This window comes from Schistocerca serialis, chromosome 2 (assembly GCF_023864345.2).
Source record: "Schistocerca serialis cubense isolate TAMUIC-IGC-003099 chromosome 2, iqSchSeri2.2, whole genome shotgun sequence".
NCBI classification, from domain to species: domain Eukaryota; kingdom Metazoa; phylum Arthropoda; class Insecta; order Orthoptera; family Acrididae; genus Schistocerca; species Schistocerca serialis.
In genome coordinates, this window is record NC_064639.1 from 435,098,719 (window position 1) to 435,117,820 (window position 19,102).

Sequence of the window (19,102 nt, forward strand, 5' to 3'; positions counted from 1 at the left end):
CCAAACAGGGGCTAGAAAGTGGACATTGAAACCATATCTGTCACGACGTGTAATAGATGGCCAAAATGCATCACCAAATATGACACAAAAGCGAAAGTTGTCCATTGGAGCAGCTTCCGGCCAACAGGTGTAACAATCCATCATTGAAAGTATGTAACGCTGGATGTCATACAATGGCAACATATGAACATTGCCAATGTAGATATGATTGAAACAGGTTGTCATGATCGGACACGTGGGGCAGCATATCTTACTCCATTGGCATTTCAGGTAACACCTCACTCATTCACAGCAGTCTCTCTGTATTCTCAGCAACATACGATTCGTTATAAGGCAAGAAGTCAAATGAATGCCAGGGTGACACAGGTCACATAGCATATTGAAGATGGCCCTTCTGAATACAAAAAGTAGGAATGACTGCGATTTTGACATGATCATGTCACGACACAACATGACGTCACTCCCTGGAATTTGGATAAGTTGGATATCCAATGCCAATGTTCCTGTTGATAAATGTCCTTGTAGTTCTTGATCTGATTGTTGAGCAGCAGCAAGTTTGGTATAATTGATCCTACTAGCAATGTTTCCGATATGAGAATCACAACCGGTTGAACACTTCTGTCAAATGCTGCTGGTGTTGCTCTGCCAATGATAAAAGAACTAAAATAGCGTCCAGGAAAGTGAAAGAAAAAGTTAGGCCCTGTAGCACTGAGTCAATGAAGCACTGTGATATTTAAGCAGCATTCCCGAGTCCAAAAGTCATAAATTTGATCTCCAACAGGTCAAGTGGAGTGATGACTGCTATCTTGCGAGTATCTCGTTCAGCTACACAGATCTGTGTGTACACTTCTATGCAGTCTAGGACACTCAAAGTAACTTGGATATCTGTCCGGTATTTTTCTGGCATTCAGAGCTCTGTGACCACCATAAGGCCACCATACACCACCCTTCTTCGGGACCAAATGTAGTGATGAAGACCAGGGACTGTGGGAAGACCACATTACACCTTTACAAATCACACTGTCAAACTCTGCCTTTGCAATTTTAAGACGATCTGGAGCCAAACATTGTGGTCTGCAAAACATGGAGGGGGGAGGAGGGGGGGGGGGGGGACCGTCGATCGCCTCGATGTATCGGACTGTGTCGTGCCTTACCTCCTTAAGCACTTCAAATGGTTGTGACGAGAGCAGGGAATTCATGTGGCAGCTCCATGTACTTGCCATCTGCCACTTGAACTACTTAGGCTGTATGAACGGCCATGCCCCACTGAAATCTGGATGGTGTTACGCTTGCTGTGTTGTCAACTAGGAATAAGTTCTTCATGTCCAGCAGCAGATTGTAACAAGCAGGAAAGTTAGGCATGATGACAGGTTTGGCAATATCTGCAATGTAAAATCCCATGTGAAGGCTTGACGTAAACCACAGTCTAGTTCCAAGTGCAGACGACAGTACACTGTTTCGACCACGTTGTCTGCAGTGGTCAGACATAATAATATGGGCGCTTACTTGCTTCTTACTCAACATAGTCCACGGATGCATGGACAAAATGGAACCAGTATCTACACTGCTCAGAACAATTAGGGGATCAGGTGAGATATCATACACAATAGACAGATGGTACCATATTTTATTCAGATATTGGTTACAATTATAATTTGTGTGTGATAGAGTACGATATTTTGCTGTCTCAACTCTTTACTTGAGGTTTACATGGCGTTTACATAGAGTGAGGCACCATGGGGCTACCACAATAGTGAAAGTCATTCTTGTTGCCCTCTAATGTGGTGTGTGATCACCTAGGACAGCCAGTACAGTTGCACACCTGCGTGGCATGGACAGTATGAGGTTATCAATCAGCTCTTGAGGGATATTTGGCTATTCTTCCATGAGTGCAATATCCAGCTCTGCAATCGTGGTGTGAGGTGCTGGTCTGGCTGTAATGAGTCTGCCAAGTGCATTCCAGACATGCTCAATCAGGTTTAAGTCTGGTGAAAAGCTGGCCATTCCATTTGTACAAATTCCCTCAGCTTCAAACATGTTGTCCACCAGTGCAGCTCCGTGGGGACAAGCATTATCGACCACCAGATGAAACCCTTCTCCTATGGCATCAAAAGGATGAAGGGTGTTGTCTCTACACTTCTGAGCAATCAAAGTGCCAATCTGAACGGCACAGAGGTCCGTATGTCCGCCACTACTGACTCCTGCCCACACCATTCATCCACCACCATGATATGGTGATATTTCCTGCACATAAGCAGGATTGTTCCAAGTGCCACATTCTCTCCAGATGAGGAAACAATGACTGTCTGGCTGAACTCAAAATCTTGACTCATCTGTGAACTGCACTCAGCGCCGTGCATTACGACTCCAATCCTGATGTTGCACTGCCCAGTTTCTACGGGCTAAACGGTGATGTGGTTTTCAGGGGACACACACCATAGGCCTCCGTGCATAGAGGCCACATTCCTGAAGGTGATTTCGGACTGTTTGTGTTGATATTGTGTGTCCTGTTGCTGTCTGGAGGATGCATTGCAGCTGAGTTGCATTCAGCCTTCTGCCTCGACGGTCTGTTAACTGGAGATAACGGTCATCTCCTGCTGACTTTATCCATGAACGACCTTAGCCTTGCTTCTTTTAATGGTTCCTGTTGTCTGAAATCACATCCAGGTCCTGGAAATTACACTTTGGGACACTCCAATAGCTGCGTCTGTCCCACTTCCAACTGTCCTATGGCTCTCCATGCCAAAGCTTCAGGTAAGTCACATTGTTATTGCATTGCACTACCTGCTCACTACAATATCTGAACCCAACCGCTTGTGTAATTTGTTTGGCAGAATAAACACAAGTCAACACCAACCTCCTCTGCAGCAACTTTCCGTTATTACCACTATCTCAGTGATCATAATATTGTTGTCTCCACTCCATGGAACAAACAATTGTTTTGACCAGTGTATTAAATATTTCTGGCAGGGCAGCTGATCACTAACAAACAAGTGCAGAGACACTGATCAGCAATAAGAGGAGACCCCTCCTTCCGATCACCGGGGTAGGAAGTTGTGCATCTGCACACTTGCTTCCCAAATTTCTGGTGATACCAGCAGGTACATTGCTACTCAGGGTCAGCTGTGGACTAGGTCATCAATGATCTGCCGTGCGAGCATCAGCAGTATCAATTCTGGCCTCTGTCACTGCTCAGGTCATGTCAAGGTAACAGTTCACCGATTTGCTGCATCAACAGATCTATCTCGGCCACCTAGGCCTTGTAACCTACACATGAAACAGTTGGCGTTGCGCCAGCACACTACGTGGTGATTGTGCTGACAGGAGCTAGTGTCATCAAGTCTTGGATATCTGCCAACTCCACTACTGTGTCAAGAAGTGTGCCAGCCTGTGACGCTATGACTGCTTTGACGGATGATGGCAAACGACTGCTCCATATTGTGCACGGTAACCTGTCTGGAACAGTTCTCATATCTACTTTGCTTCTTAGGTGCTGCAAGTAATGTGAATGCTTTCTGTCTCCAATATCTTCCTGAGTGAGAACTTGAGAGATTCACTCTTCCTGTGATGCTGACACATGTCACACCAATTATGCTTTAAGCCAGTCATAATAATTAGCCTCTGTTGGTGAGGTAATTATATCTTGCACTTCCATGGTGTACTGGTAGTCTAATGGCTTACTACCTGCACAAAGTTGGTAATGTCCACTAAATTAAAGAATAGAAAAAAATTGGTCTCCACCCGCACAAGCCACAAAGCTGGATTGTGTGGCCAGAAAGGTGGTAGTCTTACAGCCAGTTGTGACATGATGGGATTAATGTCAGTCATTTTACAAATCTCTTTCATATGAACTCATTAATCCAATGATACTATGCAGGTAATTTGTGTGGGGTCACCACATTGTCAGTACAAGCTGTGCAGATTGTTGTTCAACAGTTAGAATCTGCATGTACTTGATACACTGAACCAAACTACACAAAAAGCCCCTCAGACAATTAATGGCAGCTTTATTGATCGCAGCTGCAGGAGATGACAAAAAATACAATGGATTGTTTAATCGATCTACACTTTCAATTCAACCTCAGATAACGCGCAGGGAACAAAAAACATCAGATTTATCTCATTACTATGCACAACCTAATTACGTGCATGGAAGATACAAAATATAAAAAGCATAATAAAATAATAACAAAACTGAGCAACAGAAATCTAAATAAAACTGAAACACATATAACGCAGTGCCTCTGGTGTCTGGCACAAAATGTTTGAAAGTGCGGTGTTTGTAAACATATGCACATGACCCCACATGACAACACTACTTAATTGAGCAGTGGTGCCACAATTCCAATGAAAACTGGTAAGTTTGTCAACTTTTTGTACAGATCAAGACCAATACAAAGGAAAAGGCATTTCACAGAGAGATAAAAGAACACAAACTGCCCTTATACCACATCTGACTTAACTATGAGGGCCGTTCAGAAAGTAACCTCCGGTTGATTTAAAAAAATACACCAAGTTATATAAAAATATTTTAATATATACATCTTACAACTACATCTTTGCACTATTTTTCTACATAGTCTCCATAGCGATTGAGGCACTTATCGTATCTCTTCACAAGCTTTGAAATTCCTTCTGCATAAAAATCACCCGCTTGTGCCTGGAGCCAGCCTGTGACCGCATCCTTGAGCTCTTCGTCGTCATCAAACCGCTGTGACCCGAGCCATTTCTTCAAATGCATAAAGAGGTGATAAGCACTTGGCGCCAGGTCTGGGCTGTAAGGTGGATGGTTGATAACGTCCCACTTCAAGGACTCAAGAAGGGCCATTGTTCTGCGAGCAGAGTGAGGACGGGCGTTATCGTGCAAAAAGCACGATACCGGAAGTCAGCATACCACGGCGTTTGTTCTGTATAGCCCGTCGTAACTTTTTTATTGTTTCACAGTACACGTCTTGATTAATGGTCGTACCACGTTCCATGAATTCAACCAACAACACCCCTTTGGCATCCCAAAACACCGTTGCCATCAGTTTTCTGGCAAAAAAATCTTGCGAGGCTTTTCTTGGTTTGGTAGGCGAATTTGAATGTGCCCACATCTTTGATTGTTCTTTTGTCTCAGGGTTCACGTACTTAATCCAGGTTTCGTCACCGGTCACGATTCTGTTTAACAATGGTTCTCCTTCGTCCTCATAGCGTCTAATACAGAGGCCATTCTTTGAGTTTTGTGGTGGTCGGTAAGAATTTTGGGCACCCATCGTGCACAGAACTTACGGTAACCCAATCTTGCTGTCACTATCTCGTACAAGAGTGTCTTAGAAATCTGTGGAAAACCAGTAGACAACTCCGACACTGAGAAATGTCGATTTTCACGAACTTTTGCATCAACTGTCTGAACGAGTTCATCAGTCACCAATGATGGTCTACCACTCCTCTCTTCATCATGAACGTTTTCTCGTCCACTTTTAAATAAACGTACCCATTCACGGACAACTCCTTCACTCATAACTCTTGGTCCGTACACGGCACAAAGCTCACAATGAATAGCTGCTGCAGAATATCCTTTGGCTGTAAAAAACCTTATGACAGCACGCACTTCACATTTGGCGGGGTTTTCTATTGCAGCACACATTTCAAACTGCCACAAAAACTAAACTAGCGCAGGTACGACGTTCACTCGACCACGGCTTGATGCCGACTGACCTGTTGAGTGCGTGAACGCACAGATGGCGTCGCTACTCCCCCCACAACCCGCACTGTGACCAATCGGAGGTTACTTTCTGAACCGCCCTCGTATTATACATATTTTCTTGTTTCACCCTTGTAGCTTCCCATTCCAGTATAGTATCATACTTTGACAGAGATATGGAGTAGGTTCGCATCTGACTGCCTGAAGAAAAGAAAGTAACTTTTAGAGTTTAATGTCCAGTAGCTAACATGACAGTCACAAAAGATGGAAACTAGCTCAGTTTGGTAATTCTGGTAAAGAAAATCAGTCATAATATGTTCACAGGAATCGTCGTATCATTTGCCAGGCCAGGAAAGCTTGGGTGAAACTGTGTCACTGTTGGCATAGTAATACTGTGTGCTGGTATTTTGTGACATTGTTTTTATCACTCAAGGAGTGACTTGGATGCTTACAATTAATACTCACAAATCTCTAACATCAGCAAGGAATAAAAATGAATCTGTTTCTGGATTTTCTGCACTTAAAAGCTTCTCTCTAACAATTAACTACTTGTCTCTCTATACCTACAATTGTGATTACAGTTGTCTGTACCTGTACTTTACTTCTGATTATACTTACTACTAACTGCTGCTGTACCACTATCACTGCAATAATAATAATAACAGTAATAACAATAATAATACTAGCATGATAACTGTATAGACTATGACGACAGTCTCAAGCAATTAAACCATTGGCAGGGCTGAAATTCAAAATAGGATATCACGCATTTTGCAAAATGCGTTTAAAATGCAGGTATTCTGATTCAAGTCCAGGTCTGGTACACAGTTTTAAATTACCTATTTACTTTCTGCACAGGTCTGACTCAGCTCTCATTAGTTACTGACAAAGGTATTACACATATTTCCACTCTCATTAGTCACTGGCATAGGAATTACAAATATTATCATTTCTTCTCTCTGTATTTGATTTCATCTGACTAATTTCCAAAAACCTATCATTCCACATTATTTGTCATCATTTGGTTAGCTTGTTACATCTTCTCCTACATTATATGTTGCCCTCCTTCTCTAGAGGAAAAAAAATTAGGTGCTTCATACATGTACGAGTGAATATTAGTTTATATTAAAGAGTGAAATAATCCGCTTGATTTCAACTTACCATATACCTTCTCTTTGAAATGGCATCAAGTTCTCGACTAATTGTTTATCTATTCGACTCAAGTCGATCTCGTAATTTACTGGTGCAGGAGGTGCAGATAAAAATGTCTGAAACATGAGAATGATCATTTAAGTTTTTACTACAAACATAATAATTGTCTTTTATAGTTTCACAATTATTTTTATTCAAAATGAAATCAAGAAAATATGAAACTTACAAAATTTTTTTGGCAGTGTAGCATTACATGACATTCATCGAAGCAATAAAAACTGGATTAGAACTGGCAAAATATCAATTTTAAAATACTGTTTAAAGGCCAGCATTAAGATTTTCCCAAAATTTCATATTAGTGCTGGACCACGACATTACTGAAGCTGTTGAAAAAGTTAGTACAACCAGATCGCAAAGAAGATGACATACTGTCCCTTACGCTGCAAAAGTTCAGCATTTTTTAAAAATCTTTCTGTATAGGAGACTCACAACTGGCTAACTGAAAGCCATCGAAACATGTGTCAGCACAAGAGGATACAGAAAGATCCCTTTCCCCCACAAAACTTACATTCAAATACTGATGAACGTCAGCAGAAGAGTAACCAAACTTCCGCAAAAGTAGGAAATCTGAAGAGATTCAGTACATTCAGTCTCAAGAAAGGAATGGAATACTGACTTGATGCAACAGTCAATCATCACCTTATTCCAACACGAATCAGTAGTACTGTTTGAGCAATATCATCAAGTTATAACAGTTTAGGAGCTACTACTCTGGAATCAGCTGTCTGCAACATCTACCACCTCAATACAACTAGGTAAGCAGACATCTGCATTTGTCACCAATTTCAGCTGCCCCACAGGTTTCACAATTGCACATATACTGTTGTGACCAAACATTTTTAAATGTTGTATATACATTAAGAACTGTATGTAGAGGTTTCACAAAACATTTAAGAATACCATTACGAGCCCTTGTACCACAGTGTTCAGAGAAGTAACCTCCAACTTCATCCCCCTTCAAGATAATGTTTCTGCAACTGACACACTAGACATTTGCTTAAATATCGGGATTATAATATTAAGATGTAAAAGCTACAGATAAGCTGAGGCTCAGGAGATATAGATGTTAGCATGAGAAAAAAAGATCACAGTATGTAAAATTGATAAACTGAAATCATTGTTAGAAAGTAAAGCACAAATTAATTAAAAGAAAAATAGCTGTCTGACACATTAGGTATGAATCCACAACAGTAAATGCAGGATGAATAAAAGAAATAAAAGATGACATCCTAAACACTTTCATTTAATTGTAGATATGATGGATTTACCATTTAATGAGTTAACTGGACCTGACTCCTTTACACAGTATACAATTTTGTAATAAATTATGGTCATAGGGAAAATGTGAAACAATGGGCAGCAAATTCTGGTTTAGACAGAACTACAATACATCTCATTATAGTTTAGGCAAACAAATAAGCAGAAATATACTGGAATAAGATATGAAAGTAACTGGGCTGGACAAGATGGCCTCCAAAAACTCTGCTGGAAAGAAGGAGCCTGCAGTCAATTCAAGGAGATTATGTATCAGACACCATACAAAGAAAACAAGGAGTGTAAAGAAAAGATAACAAACAAGAAGTAATAAGCAAACAAAACAATGCAGGTATTAGATACAAATGTGGAGCCAAGTATGTATTCCACAATGAAAACAGAGTTGTGAGTAGTGCAACAAACTAGGGAAAAAACAATCTACAGAGCTGAATTAATTCCATGAAACTAAAAGGCCTTGCCACCAGATAAGGAATATCTTAAGTGATTATACTTACTTGACTTAGGATAAGGGTAGCAAGCTGAATGTTCCTCATAAGTACCCTACATATCAATGAGGTGGCATTGCTTTTAGAAGACCTCGTTGTCAACATTACTAAGATTGAGTCACCTCAAGAATGTCACAAGAAACAAGAGAAAGAATTAACAGGCAAATACATAGTGCAAACTCAGTAACAATCAAAGGAAGAGGGGCTCTCAGAGTATGCCACATGAAAATAGAAGAAAGGCTGACCATAATAGGATTATATACAGCTTCTTCTTCATCTTCATCTTTTTCCCATTTCACTGTGGAGTTGGCATTGTTATATCAATGTTGCCAATTATAGTGGCAGCTGGTGACCAGATGCTCTTCCTGCTGCCACCATTCCCCCTGAGAAAGAATCTACGTACATCATCTGTCTGCATCTAGTGTAGATCTCAAGTACATGAGTGGTAATGGTTTCTAAGTTTGCATAGAGTGTAACTGAGGAGGAACGTGGATAACTGCTTGGAATTTACATTGTTAGATGTGGAAAACCACCTAAAAACTGTATCCAGGCTGGCTGGCTTACCAGCCCTTTTCATTAATGTAGGAGGCTGAGTCAATTCTTGGCTGGGTCACCTCCCTGTGTCCCAGAAGAGGTGCATTAGTTTGTTTGGCTATCTCCAAGAATGTAGTATTATATACAGCTGAATAAGACCTATTCCACCTATTAAATGACAAGGTGACCTACATAGACAGAATCAGGTCTGAGACAAGTCTAATTCATGTCTTACAGTGGACATAGTTTACAAGCTTCATATACCATCTTCGGTTGTTATTCTGATATAAACATTACTTTATGCATCCAATTTCCACATTTGATATGTAAATGAAGATAATAAGGGAACACACAGAACCTGTGTCTAATGCCAGTGGAGCACCAAACAGGTTATGGTGTGACCTTTTACCACAGTTGCATCAAATTATCAGCTGTCATATAATGGTACTGCTGATTTACACTCTGTACCAGAGCAATGACTTCAATACCAATCGATGCTCTGCTCTTGGCAGCAGTGGAAAATGAAAGAAAGACAGAGAGAGAGAGAGAGAGAGAGAGAGAGAGAGAGAGAGAGAGAGAGAGAGAGAACTATGCTAGTCTTCATTATTTTCGATAGAGAATTCTATTTTGAGGGGAAAGGGTGGGGGGTGTTGTAGGTGATAAAGCATTCACTTTGGATACAGAAGCTCCACACATTAAAAAAAGTAGCTGTGGAACTTATGTTTAAAAAGCAAATGCTTTAGCAACTACACACACCCAAACACAATTCTCCTTCAAAGATAATGGAGAAGAGCATGAAGAAAACTCTGCTGTTCATCAGGCTGATTGACTGAACAAGATCTTGGTTAATACTTGATCATTAAGTGTAATATCCGCTCTCAATACCCAACTAATATGACGGAACAACAACACCCATCTTCGTAACGTAACACAGGTAGTGACTGAGGTACAACAATATGGAACTACGGTGACCTCCTTTTGTACTAGTCCACCAATGCTTAAAAAAGATATGTATACCACCTCACAAAGGATACAATGTACTATGGGCACTTACATATCACTGGTTTGGAAGTGCCTAAATTTAAAATGACATACAACTTGCAGCAAGAAGGTTGGGAAGAAACGCTACGACAGATACCACCAGGGCTATACTCTGCGACCTGAGGCACCAAGACAATCATAGTTTACGAATTGAAAAAGTGGCAGGAAGTCTGTAGCATATCATTAAAATGCATTTCCATGGAAACTACTCCAACAATATCCACTGAATAGTTATCAGAAATTTTTTAAATTGTTTATGTGACTTAAGACACTGCTTTAAATCATGTACTTTTTTGCATGATTGTATCACAATCAGCAGTTCACTGTGTGCAATAGACTAAGCAACTTGAAACACCAATTTATTACTAATTCTACCATACCCTTGCACAAGAAAATACAATAAATTACAAAACTGGCACAGGCTTATTAAGAGATTATGGCATGCACATGTATTGAGTTAATTTCCATGTTAAGCTATAGTATCATAACACTGACTGTAAGGCAATAGTGCAGTATCACATTACTGCTAAAGCTTCACCTTATGGGAGCCACTGTAAAATCACAAGAATTTTATTTGTTGCCTTTTTATTATTAGGTGTTATTATGATCTGCTAGTATGAACTTGTTTTAATACTTTGATGTCCCACTTACACAATATTGTGCTGGTTGTGTGTAATGTACGTCAAAAACTAATAAATGTACAGATTAGATTTTTCAGCAAGAAATCTAGGCTATGTTAATGGGGGTATCATATACCACAAAAATGTCATAAGTCCCTTAATTTTGTTCTTGTAATAGTATTTGAAAGGACAGATAGCAGAAAACAAAGAAAATGATGAATTACAACCAACTAGTGATTGGATGTAATTGCCCAATGAGAAAATATAAAATTGCAGCAAATGAAGCAGGCAAAGAGGAATAAACATGTATAAACAATGAGACTAACAGAAAGTGCATAATGGATAAGCACGTATGCCTGGAAGACAAATGCAAGGCTTCAGAAGCATGCATGACCAGGGAAAAGATAGGGGAACAAAATACAGGGAGCAAAAGACTGTCTACAACTTGTATAGAAACCACACTGTGGTTATAAAAGTTACGAGGACAAGAAAAGGAAGCAGTAATTGAGAAAGAAGCAAGGCATTATTGTGGCTTGTAATCTGTACAGCTATTATTCAACCTGTATATCAAGCAAGCCATAATGAAAACCAAAGATAAAGTTGCAAAAAGGAATCAGAGATCAGTTTGTTTTATTTTAGGGCACAAAAACAACTAAGGTCATACATGCCCATGTCAGAACCGTACAACACAATCGATGGAAGGAAAGCTACAAACAGGGACTTTCTCTAGGAGAAAGGGCCATAAAATACACAATAAAGACAACAGAGGTCCTGAAATAAAGATTAAATGTCCTTCGCCATACTGCTACAACGTATAGAAAGTAAAACATGATCAACAGCCTGCGCATCATTTGCTAAAACAGCGGATAACTCGGACGGCAAACATAAATTAGAATGTAAGTGGTTAAAGAAAGGGCATTTGGTCAGAAAATGACGAACCATCAAAGGCTGAGGACAATGAGCACAAAGTGGTGAGGGATCACCACCTAACAAATGGCGATGGCTAAAAAGACAGTGCCCAATACACAACCTAGCTAACATGATCTCCTTGTGGCGAGAAGGCTGAGATGAGATTGGCCAAGCCACTGGGAGAGGTTTAGCCCTCCAGAGCTTGTTCCCATGAATGGAAGACCAGTGTTGATGCCAAATTGACACCACCTGCTGACAGAAAGCAACACAGAGATGATCAGAGGGAATGGAAGAACCAGCGTGCCAATGTACGAGGACTGCATCCTTGGCAGCATCAGCAGTCTTGATTCCATTCAGACCACTTTAACCAGGGACCCACATAAACATCACAGTGACTCCACGAAGAATGAGCAAGTGAAAGCTTTCCTGGACCCATTGCACTAAGGGATGGACAGTGACGGCACACAGAGGCTCTGAAGGGCACTGAGGGATGCGCCCCATACTGGTGATCAAAGGAGTCATCAAAGGAGAAGGCAAGGATGGCTGGCCAAGCATGGCAGACAAACAGCATGCGTATCTGCTGAGGAGAAAATCATGGCAGTTTGACAATGGTAGTTCGGCAGCTTCTACATACAGATTCTTCAACTGGGCTAGTGTAAAAGACGCCACTGGCCAAACAGATGCCATGATGGTGGAATGTATTGAGATGGCATATGATGGACGGACATGCAGATGCATAAACAAAATACCCATAGTTTAGTTTCGAACAGACAAGGGGATTGTACAAACAGAGGAGGGTGGCCCAATCCGCTCCCCAGGAAGTACTGCTGTGGATATGCAGGACGTTGGGGTACTGTGTACTCCAGCCAGCAAGGTAAGATATGTGTGAGGACCAAGGAAGTTTCCTGTAGAGCATGAGCATCAGGAATATTGTAGTTTCAAAGAAGGTAAGAGGAATACACCAAGATGTAAAGACAGTAGAAAAAACCAATTCATGGTCAGAAATTTATACAAAGTTTTGTCAGAGGAAAAGTGTAAGTCATTGTCAATGCTCCATGAGTAAAGGTGATTGAGACAACACTGAAGATGCACTAAGGAGGCAAGTCTGTGGAGAACTGCAATAGATGGCAAAATCGTAAACGAAAAGAGAGCGGGAGGCAGGCCATAATAGGGTTAATGGCGATACCAAAGAGAGCGACACTTAGTATGGAATCCTGAGGCACATCATTTTCCTGGACAAAGGTGTCCAACAATGCAGAACCCATACGTACCTTGAAAACTCGGTCTTTTAAAAATTCCTGAAGGAAACAGGCCAGGCGGCCTCAGGAGCCCCATGTGTAGAGCACACATAGGTTAACAGTCCTCCAACAGGTGTCTTAGGCTTTCTTCAAACAAAAAAACACAGCCAAAGTCTGGCATTTATGCTGAAAAACATTCATGACATGGGTTGACAAAGTGACGAGATGGTCAACTGCAAAACAGCACGCTCAAAATCCACATGGTGCAGGGGTTAGTAAATTGCAAAACTTTAGCCACGATACCAGACAGGCACGAATCATATGTTCCATCACCTTGCAAACACAACTGGTGAGAGAAATAGTGTGGTAGCTAGAAGGAAGATGTTTGTCCTTATGAGGCTTAGATATGGGTATGGCAGTGCTTCTCTGTTAGCATCTGGGAAACATGCCTTCGGCCTAGATGTGATTGCACATATGAAGGAGTAAGTGCTTGCCTGTAAAAAAAAGGTTCTGCAACATCTAAATGTGAACACTGTCCAGTCCTGGGGCAGAGGATCGATGAAGTGAGAGCACGATCTAGCTCCTTCATAGTAAAAGCAGCATTGTAGCACTCATGATTCTGAGAAGAGAAGGGTATCGCCCTATCTGCCTCCACTTGTTTTTGACGGAGAAGGCAGGGCGATAGTGGGTGGAGCTCAAAATCTCTGCAAAATTGCGACCTAACGACATCATCTGTTACAGTCATGATGGAAACTGGGGAATGGACCTTGGTCCCAGAGAACCAAGGTTGGTCCACACGACAGAAGAGGGAGCGGAACTGTTCAAAGAACTACTAAATGAAATCCAGTTAGCTTTTTTGCTATCCCAAAGAATGCAATGACACCGTGCATACAACTGTTTATAACAAATGTAGTTTGCCATCGTAGGATGACAGTTAAAACCAGAGAGAACACACGTCCACATGTGAGCTGCATTTCAGCATGTCTCAGTCCACCAAGGGACTGGAACACAGTGCGGTAAGGATGAAATACGAGGAATGGAACATTCTGTGATGGTAAAGATAATGTCGATACGGTATTCTATCTGGTCATCACAACTGGGGGAAAGTCATTCGTCGAAGGTCACCAGGGAGAAGTAAAGCCTCCAGTCCACCTACGGAAGCCACCTTTTGGGTTTGACGTAGGTGGGGTAGAATCAGCAAACAGATAGCACACAGGAAATGGACTCTCAAATATGTATCAGAGAGAACGGACCACTCGAGATGACGGGCAAGCTGGGTAGTGCAGCAGAAGAGTTCCAAATGGGAATGGGTGTGCATAGAGTCTGAAAGGAACATGTGTGCTCCAGTGTTCAGGTGGATGAGATTGAGATGGTCAGGAAAGAGGGCAACTCTCTGACAAGTTCTGGGAGAGTCCCAAAGGGGATGGTGCGCATTTAAGTCACCGAGCAGCAAAAGAAGGTGAGACAGTTGCCAAATAAGCTGGAGAAAGTCTGCCCTGACGACAACAAATGACAGAGGGATGTAAATGGTACGAAGGGAAAAGATGAAGTGAGGAAAGAAAATGCGGACCACAACAGCTTGCAGCTGGGTGTTCAGGGAGATGGTGTGACTACGAGCATCATCTCAAATGAGCAGCACGACTCCCCCATGAAAGGGAGTGCCATCCTCAGGGGGAAGATCAAAACAGATCAGAAAGAAATGCAAGGGGTCATGAGGATGCAATTTTGTTTCCTGGAGGCAGAAAACAAGTGGATGCTGAAATTCAAAGAGCAGAGGTAATCCCTCCTTGCAGAGTGGCAGCCTTCAAAGACTCTTATACACTACTTAATCTAACTTAAAATAACTTACACTAAGGACCACACACACACACACACACACACACACACACACACACACACACACACACACACACACGGCCCAAGGATGACTCAAACCTCCGATGGGGGGAGCCGAGCAAACTGTGGCAAGGCACCTCAGACCCCGCAGCTACCCCACATGGCTGAAAAGACTCTGCTAGAGTGTCCAGAGCCTGGAGATTCAGATGTTTGTTGGCTGGAGGGACTTAAAAAGTGTTCAGAGGAGTATTCCTTCTGTTCTTTCTGGCCTGCTGGTAATGTAGCACGTGATTTTGTCATTTGAGGCAAAAACTGAGTGGCTTGTTGCACAGCTGGAGGAGAAGAAGACGGGGCTGCTACTATAACACTGGGCGATTTTACAAGCGCGGTGCTGAATTTGAGGTTGCATGTCTGAGTGGCCATGTCCCTCGTGGAGCAAGATGTAGTAAGAACGATATTGTAAGTGCCAGATGGTAAAAATCAGGGTTTCCAACTAGCCAACAACTTGCGAGCAACAGGGTAAGACACTTTTTCCTTCACCTGGATCACCTGCATGGCCTGCTCATTGAGATACACAGGACAATCTTGAGGGGACGCTGCATGGTCCTACTTGCAACTGATGCAACAGGAAGAAGGAGGTGGACAGTTGTCCTCATGAGAATGTCTGCCACAGGTTACACATTTGGCCAGTTGATGACAGGACACTTGAATGCAGTTGTAATGAAGACACTGGTAGCAGCGCATCGGGTTCGGAATGTATGGACGGACCGTGATAACTTCATAGCCTGCTTTGATCTTGCATGGAAGCACTGCTCTATCAAATGCAATAAACAGTGTGCGTGTGGGCACTAAGGATGCATCTATCTTTTCCATCATCTGATGGACTGCAACGACACCCTGATCGGAGAGGTAAGTTTGGATTTCTGCCTCAGTCAGACCATCGAGAAGCCTACTGCAAATAACATCACGTGAAGAATTCGGTGTTTGATGGGCCCCAACACAAACAGAATAGCCAGGAGGAGCAAAGCTACAAATAGTAGTTGTGTTTGAGAATCACAACTAGTCTCCAAAAGCAAAGTACCATTGCGTTAACGAGAGCAGGATTTCGCAGGGCCAGCAATTGCACCAACATCTTTCTGAATAATAAACGGATTAACCATAGCAAAGGAATGGCCATCTTCAGCACATGAAGCCACTAGGAACCAAAGTGTAGATGGGAGGGTCTTTGATTCATTAGCCTTATTCCAATTACATTTAGTAGATGTGGACTGAGAAGGAAATGTTTGGCTCATTGCGAGAAACTCCCCCATGATTGCCAGCATCTCCTGCACTCTGCAAACTCTACCTGTCAACCCAGGGCTGTGAATTACACGTTACCCAGGCACCTGTTATGCATCAGATGCATGGGCTGGCCTTTACGAACATACAAGAAGGAAGAAGAAAAAGAGAAACCTCAAATGCCAAAGTGGAGGAATGACAGAGAAGGGGGACAAAAAAGGAAAGAATGAAAAAACAGTGAGAGGGACTGTTCTGATATTGGTCTATGGAAAATGCAGAGCACATTCCCAAGAACATCCCAGACATGTTCCCCAAGGGAGGGGAAAAAGAACTGCAAGAGGATAGACATGCAGCATGGAAAGAAAAAGATAGGACAAATGCTGAGCCCCATAGGAGCCAAGCACACACTTGCCAAAGAGTAGTGAGCCCCTTGGGGGGATTAGAGATCAGGGAAAAGAAGTGAAAACACTGAGCTTCCTGGATGATGTAATTCTCTCAGACACGGCACATGACTTTGAAGAGCAATTGACCGGAATAGATGGTGACTTTGAAAGAGGACATAAGATGGATATCAACAAAAGTAGGACAAGGGTAATGGAATGTAGATGAATGAAATCAGATTATGCTCCCCCAAGAACCATGGACCTTGCCGTTGGTGGGGAGGCTTGCGTGCCTCAGCGATACAGGTAGCCGTACCATAGGTGCAACCACAACGGAGGGGTATCTGTCGAGAGGCCAGACAAACGTGTGGTTCCTGAAGAGGGGCAGCAGCCTTTTCAGTAGTTGCAGGGGCAACAGTCTGGATGATTGACTGATCTGGCCTTGTAACACTAACCAAAACGGCCTTACTGTGCTGGTACTGCGAACGGCTGAAGGCAAGGGGAAACTACAGCCGTAATTTTTCCCGAGGGCATGCAGCTTTACTGTATGGTTAAATGATGATGGCGTCCTCTTGGGTAAAATATTCCGGAGGTAAAATAGTCCCCCATTTGGATCTCCGGGCGAGGACTACTCAGGAGGACGCCATTATCAGGAGAAAGAAAACTGGCGTTCTACGGATCGGAGCGTGGAATGTCAGATCCCTTAATCAGGCAGGTAGGTTAGAAAATTTAAAAAGGGAAATGGATAGGTTAAAGTTAGATATAGTGGGAATTAGTGAAGTTAGGTGGCAGGAGGAACAAGACTTTTGGTCAGGTGAATACAGGGTTATAAATACAAAATCAAATAGGGGTAATGCAAGAGTAGGTTTAATAATGAATAAAAAAATAGGACTGCGGGTAAGCTACTACAAACAGCATAGTGAACGCATTATTGTGGCCAAGATAGACACGAAGTCCACGCCTACTACAGTAGTACAAGTTTATATGCCAACTAGCTCTGCAGATGACGAAGAAATTGAAAAAATGTATGATGAAATAAAAGAAATTATTCAGATAGTGAAGGGAGACGAAAATTTAATAGTCATGGGTGACTGGAATTCGGTAGTAGGAAAAGGGAGAGAAGGAAACGTAGTAGGTCAATATGGATTGGGGCTACGAAATGAAAGAGGAAGCCGCCTGAGAGAATTTTGCACAGAGCACAACTTAATCATAGCTAACACTTGGTTCAAGAATCATAAAAGAAGGTTGTATACATGGAAGAAGCCTGGAGATATTGACAGGTTTCAGATAGTCGTAAGGTCAGTATTGCCTCACGTATTCCAACATTTCTACAGAATCCAAATTGATCTTCCCCGAGGTCGGTTTCTACCAATTTTTCCATTCATCTGTAAAGAATTCGCGTTAGTATTTTGCAGCTGTGACTTATTAAACCGATAGTTCAGTAATTTTCACATCTGTCAACACCTGCTTTCTTTGGGATTGGAATTATTATATTCTTCTTCAAGTCTGAGGGTATTTCGCCTGTCTCATACATCTTGCTCACCAGATGGTAGAGTTTTGTCAGGACTGGGTCTCCCAAGGCCGTCAGTAGTTCTAATGGAATGTTGTCTACTCCCGGCACCTTGTTTCGACTCAGGTCTTTCAGTGCTCTGTCAAACTCTTCACGCAGTATGATATTTCCCATTTCATCTTCATTTATACCCTCTTCCATTTCCATAATATTGTCCTTAAGTACGTCACCCTTGTATAGACCCTCTATATACTCCTTCCACCTTTATGCTTTACCTTCTTTGCTTAGAACTGGGTTTCCATCTGAGCTCTCGATATTCATACAAGTGGTTCTCTTTTCTCCAAAGGTCTCTTTAATATTCCTGTAGGCAATATCTATCTTACCCATTGTGAGATAAGCCTCTACATCCTTACATTTGTCCTCTAGCCATCCCTGCTTTGCCATTTTGCACTTCCTGTCGATCTCATTTTTGAGATGTTTGTATTCCTTTTTGCCTGCTTCATTTACTGCATTTTTATATTTTCTCCTTTCTTCAATTAAATTCAATATTTCTTCTGTTACCCAAGAATTTCTACTAGCCCTCGTCTTTTTACCTACTTGATCCTCTGCTGCCTTCACTATTTCATCCCTCAAAGCTACCCATTCTTCTTCTACTGTATTTCTTTTCCCCATTCCTGTCATCTCCTTAAATTCCCACCTTTTTGCAGTTTCTTCGGTTTTAATCTACAGTTCATAACCAATAGATTGTGGTCAGAGTCCACATTTGCCCCTGGAAATGTCTTCCAATTTAAAACTTGGTTCCTAAATCTCTGCCTTACCATTATATAATCTATCTGAAACCTGTCAATATTTCCAGGCTTCTTCCATGTATACAACCTTCTTTTATGATTCTTGAACCAAGTGTTAGCTATGATTAAGTTGTGTTCTGTGCAAAATTCTATCATGCGGCTTCCTCTTTCATTCCTTAACCCCACTCCATATTCACCTACTACGTTTCCTTCTCTCCCTTTTCCTACTACCGAATTCCAGTCACCCATGACTATTAAATTTTCATCTCCCTTCACTATCTGAATAATTTCTATTATTTCATCATACATT

General features: G+C 41.9%; 1 protein-coding gene across 2 annotated transcripts in view; it reads right to left on the reverse strand.

Moving 5' to 3' along the window:
• Window positions 1–19,102, reverse strand: part of LOC126457295 (SWI/SNF-related matrix-associated actin-dependent regulator of chromatin subfamily A-like protein 1) — a 132,419-nt gene that overhangs the window by 86,400 nt on the left and 26,917 nt on the right. For both annotated transcript variants that reach the window (XM_050093468.1, XM_050093467.1), the window contains exon 4: window positions 6,848–6,954. In XM_050093468.1, coding sequence (XP_049949425.1) covers window positions 6,848–6,954 — 107 coding nt within the window. The remainder of the gene's footprint in view (window positions 1–6,847; window positions 6,955–19,102) is intronic.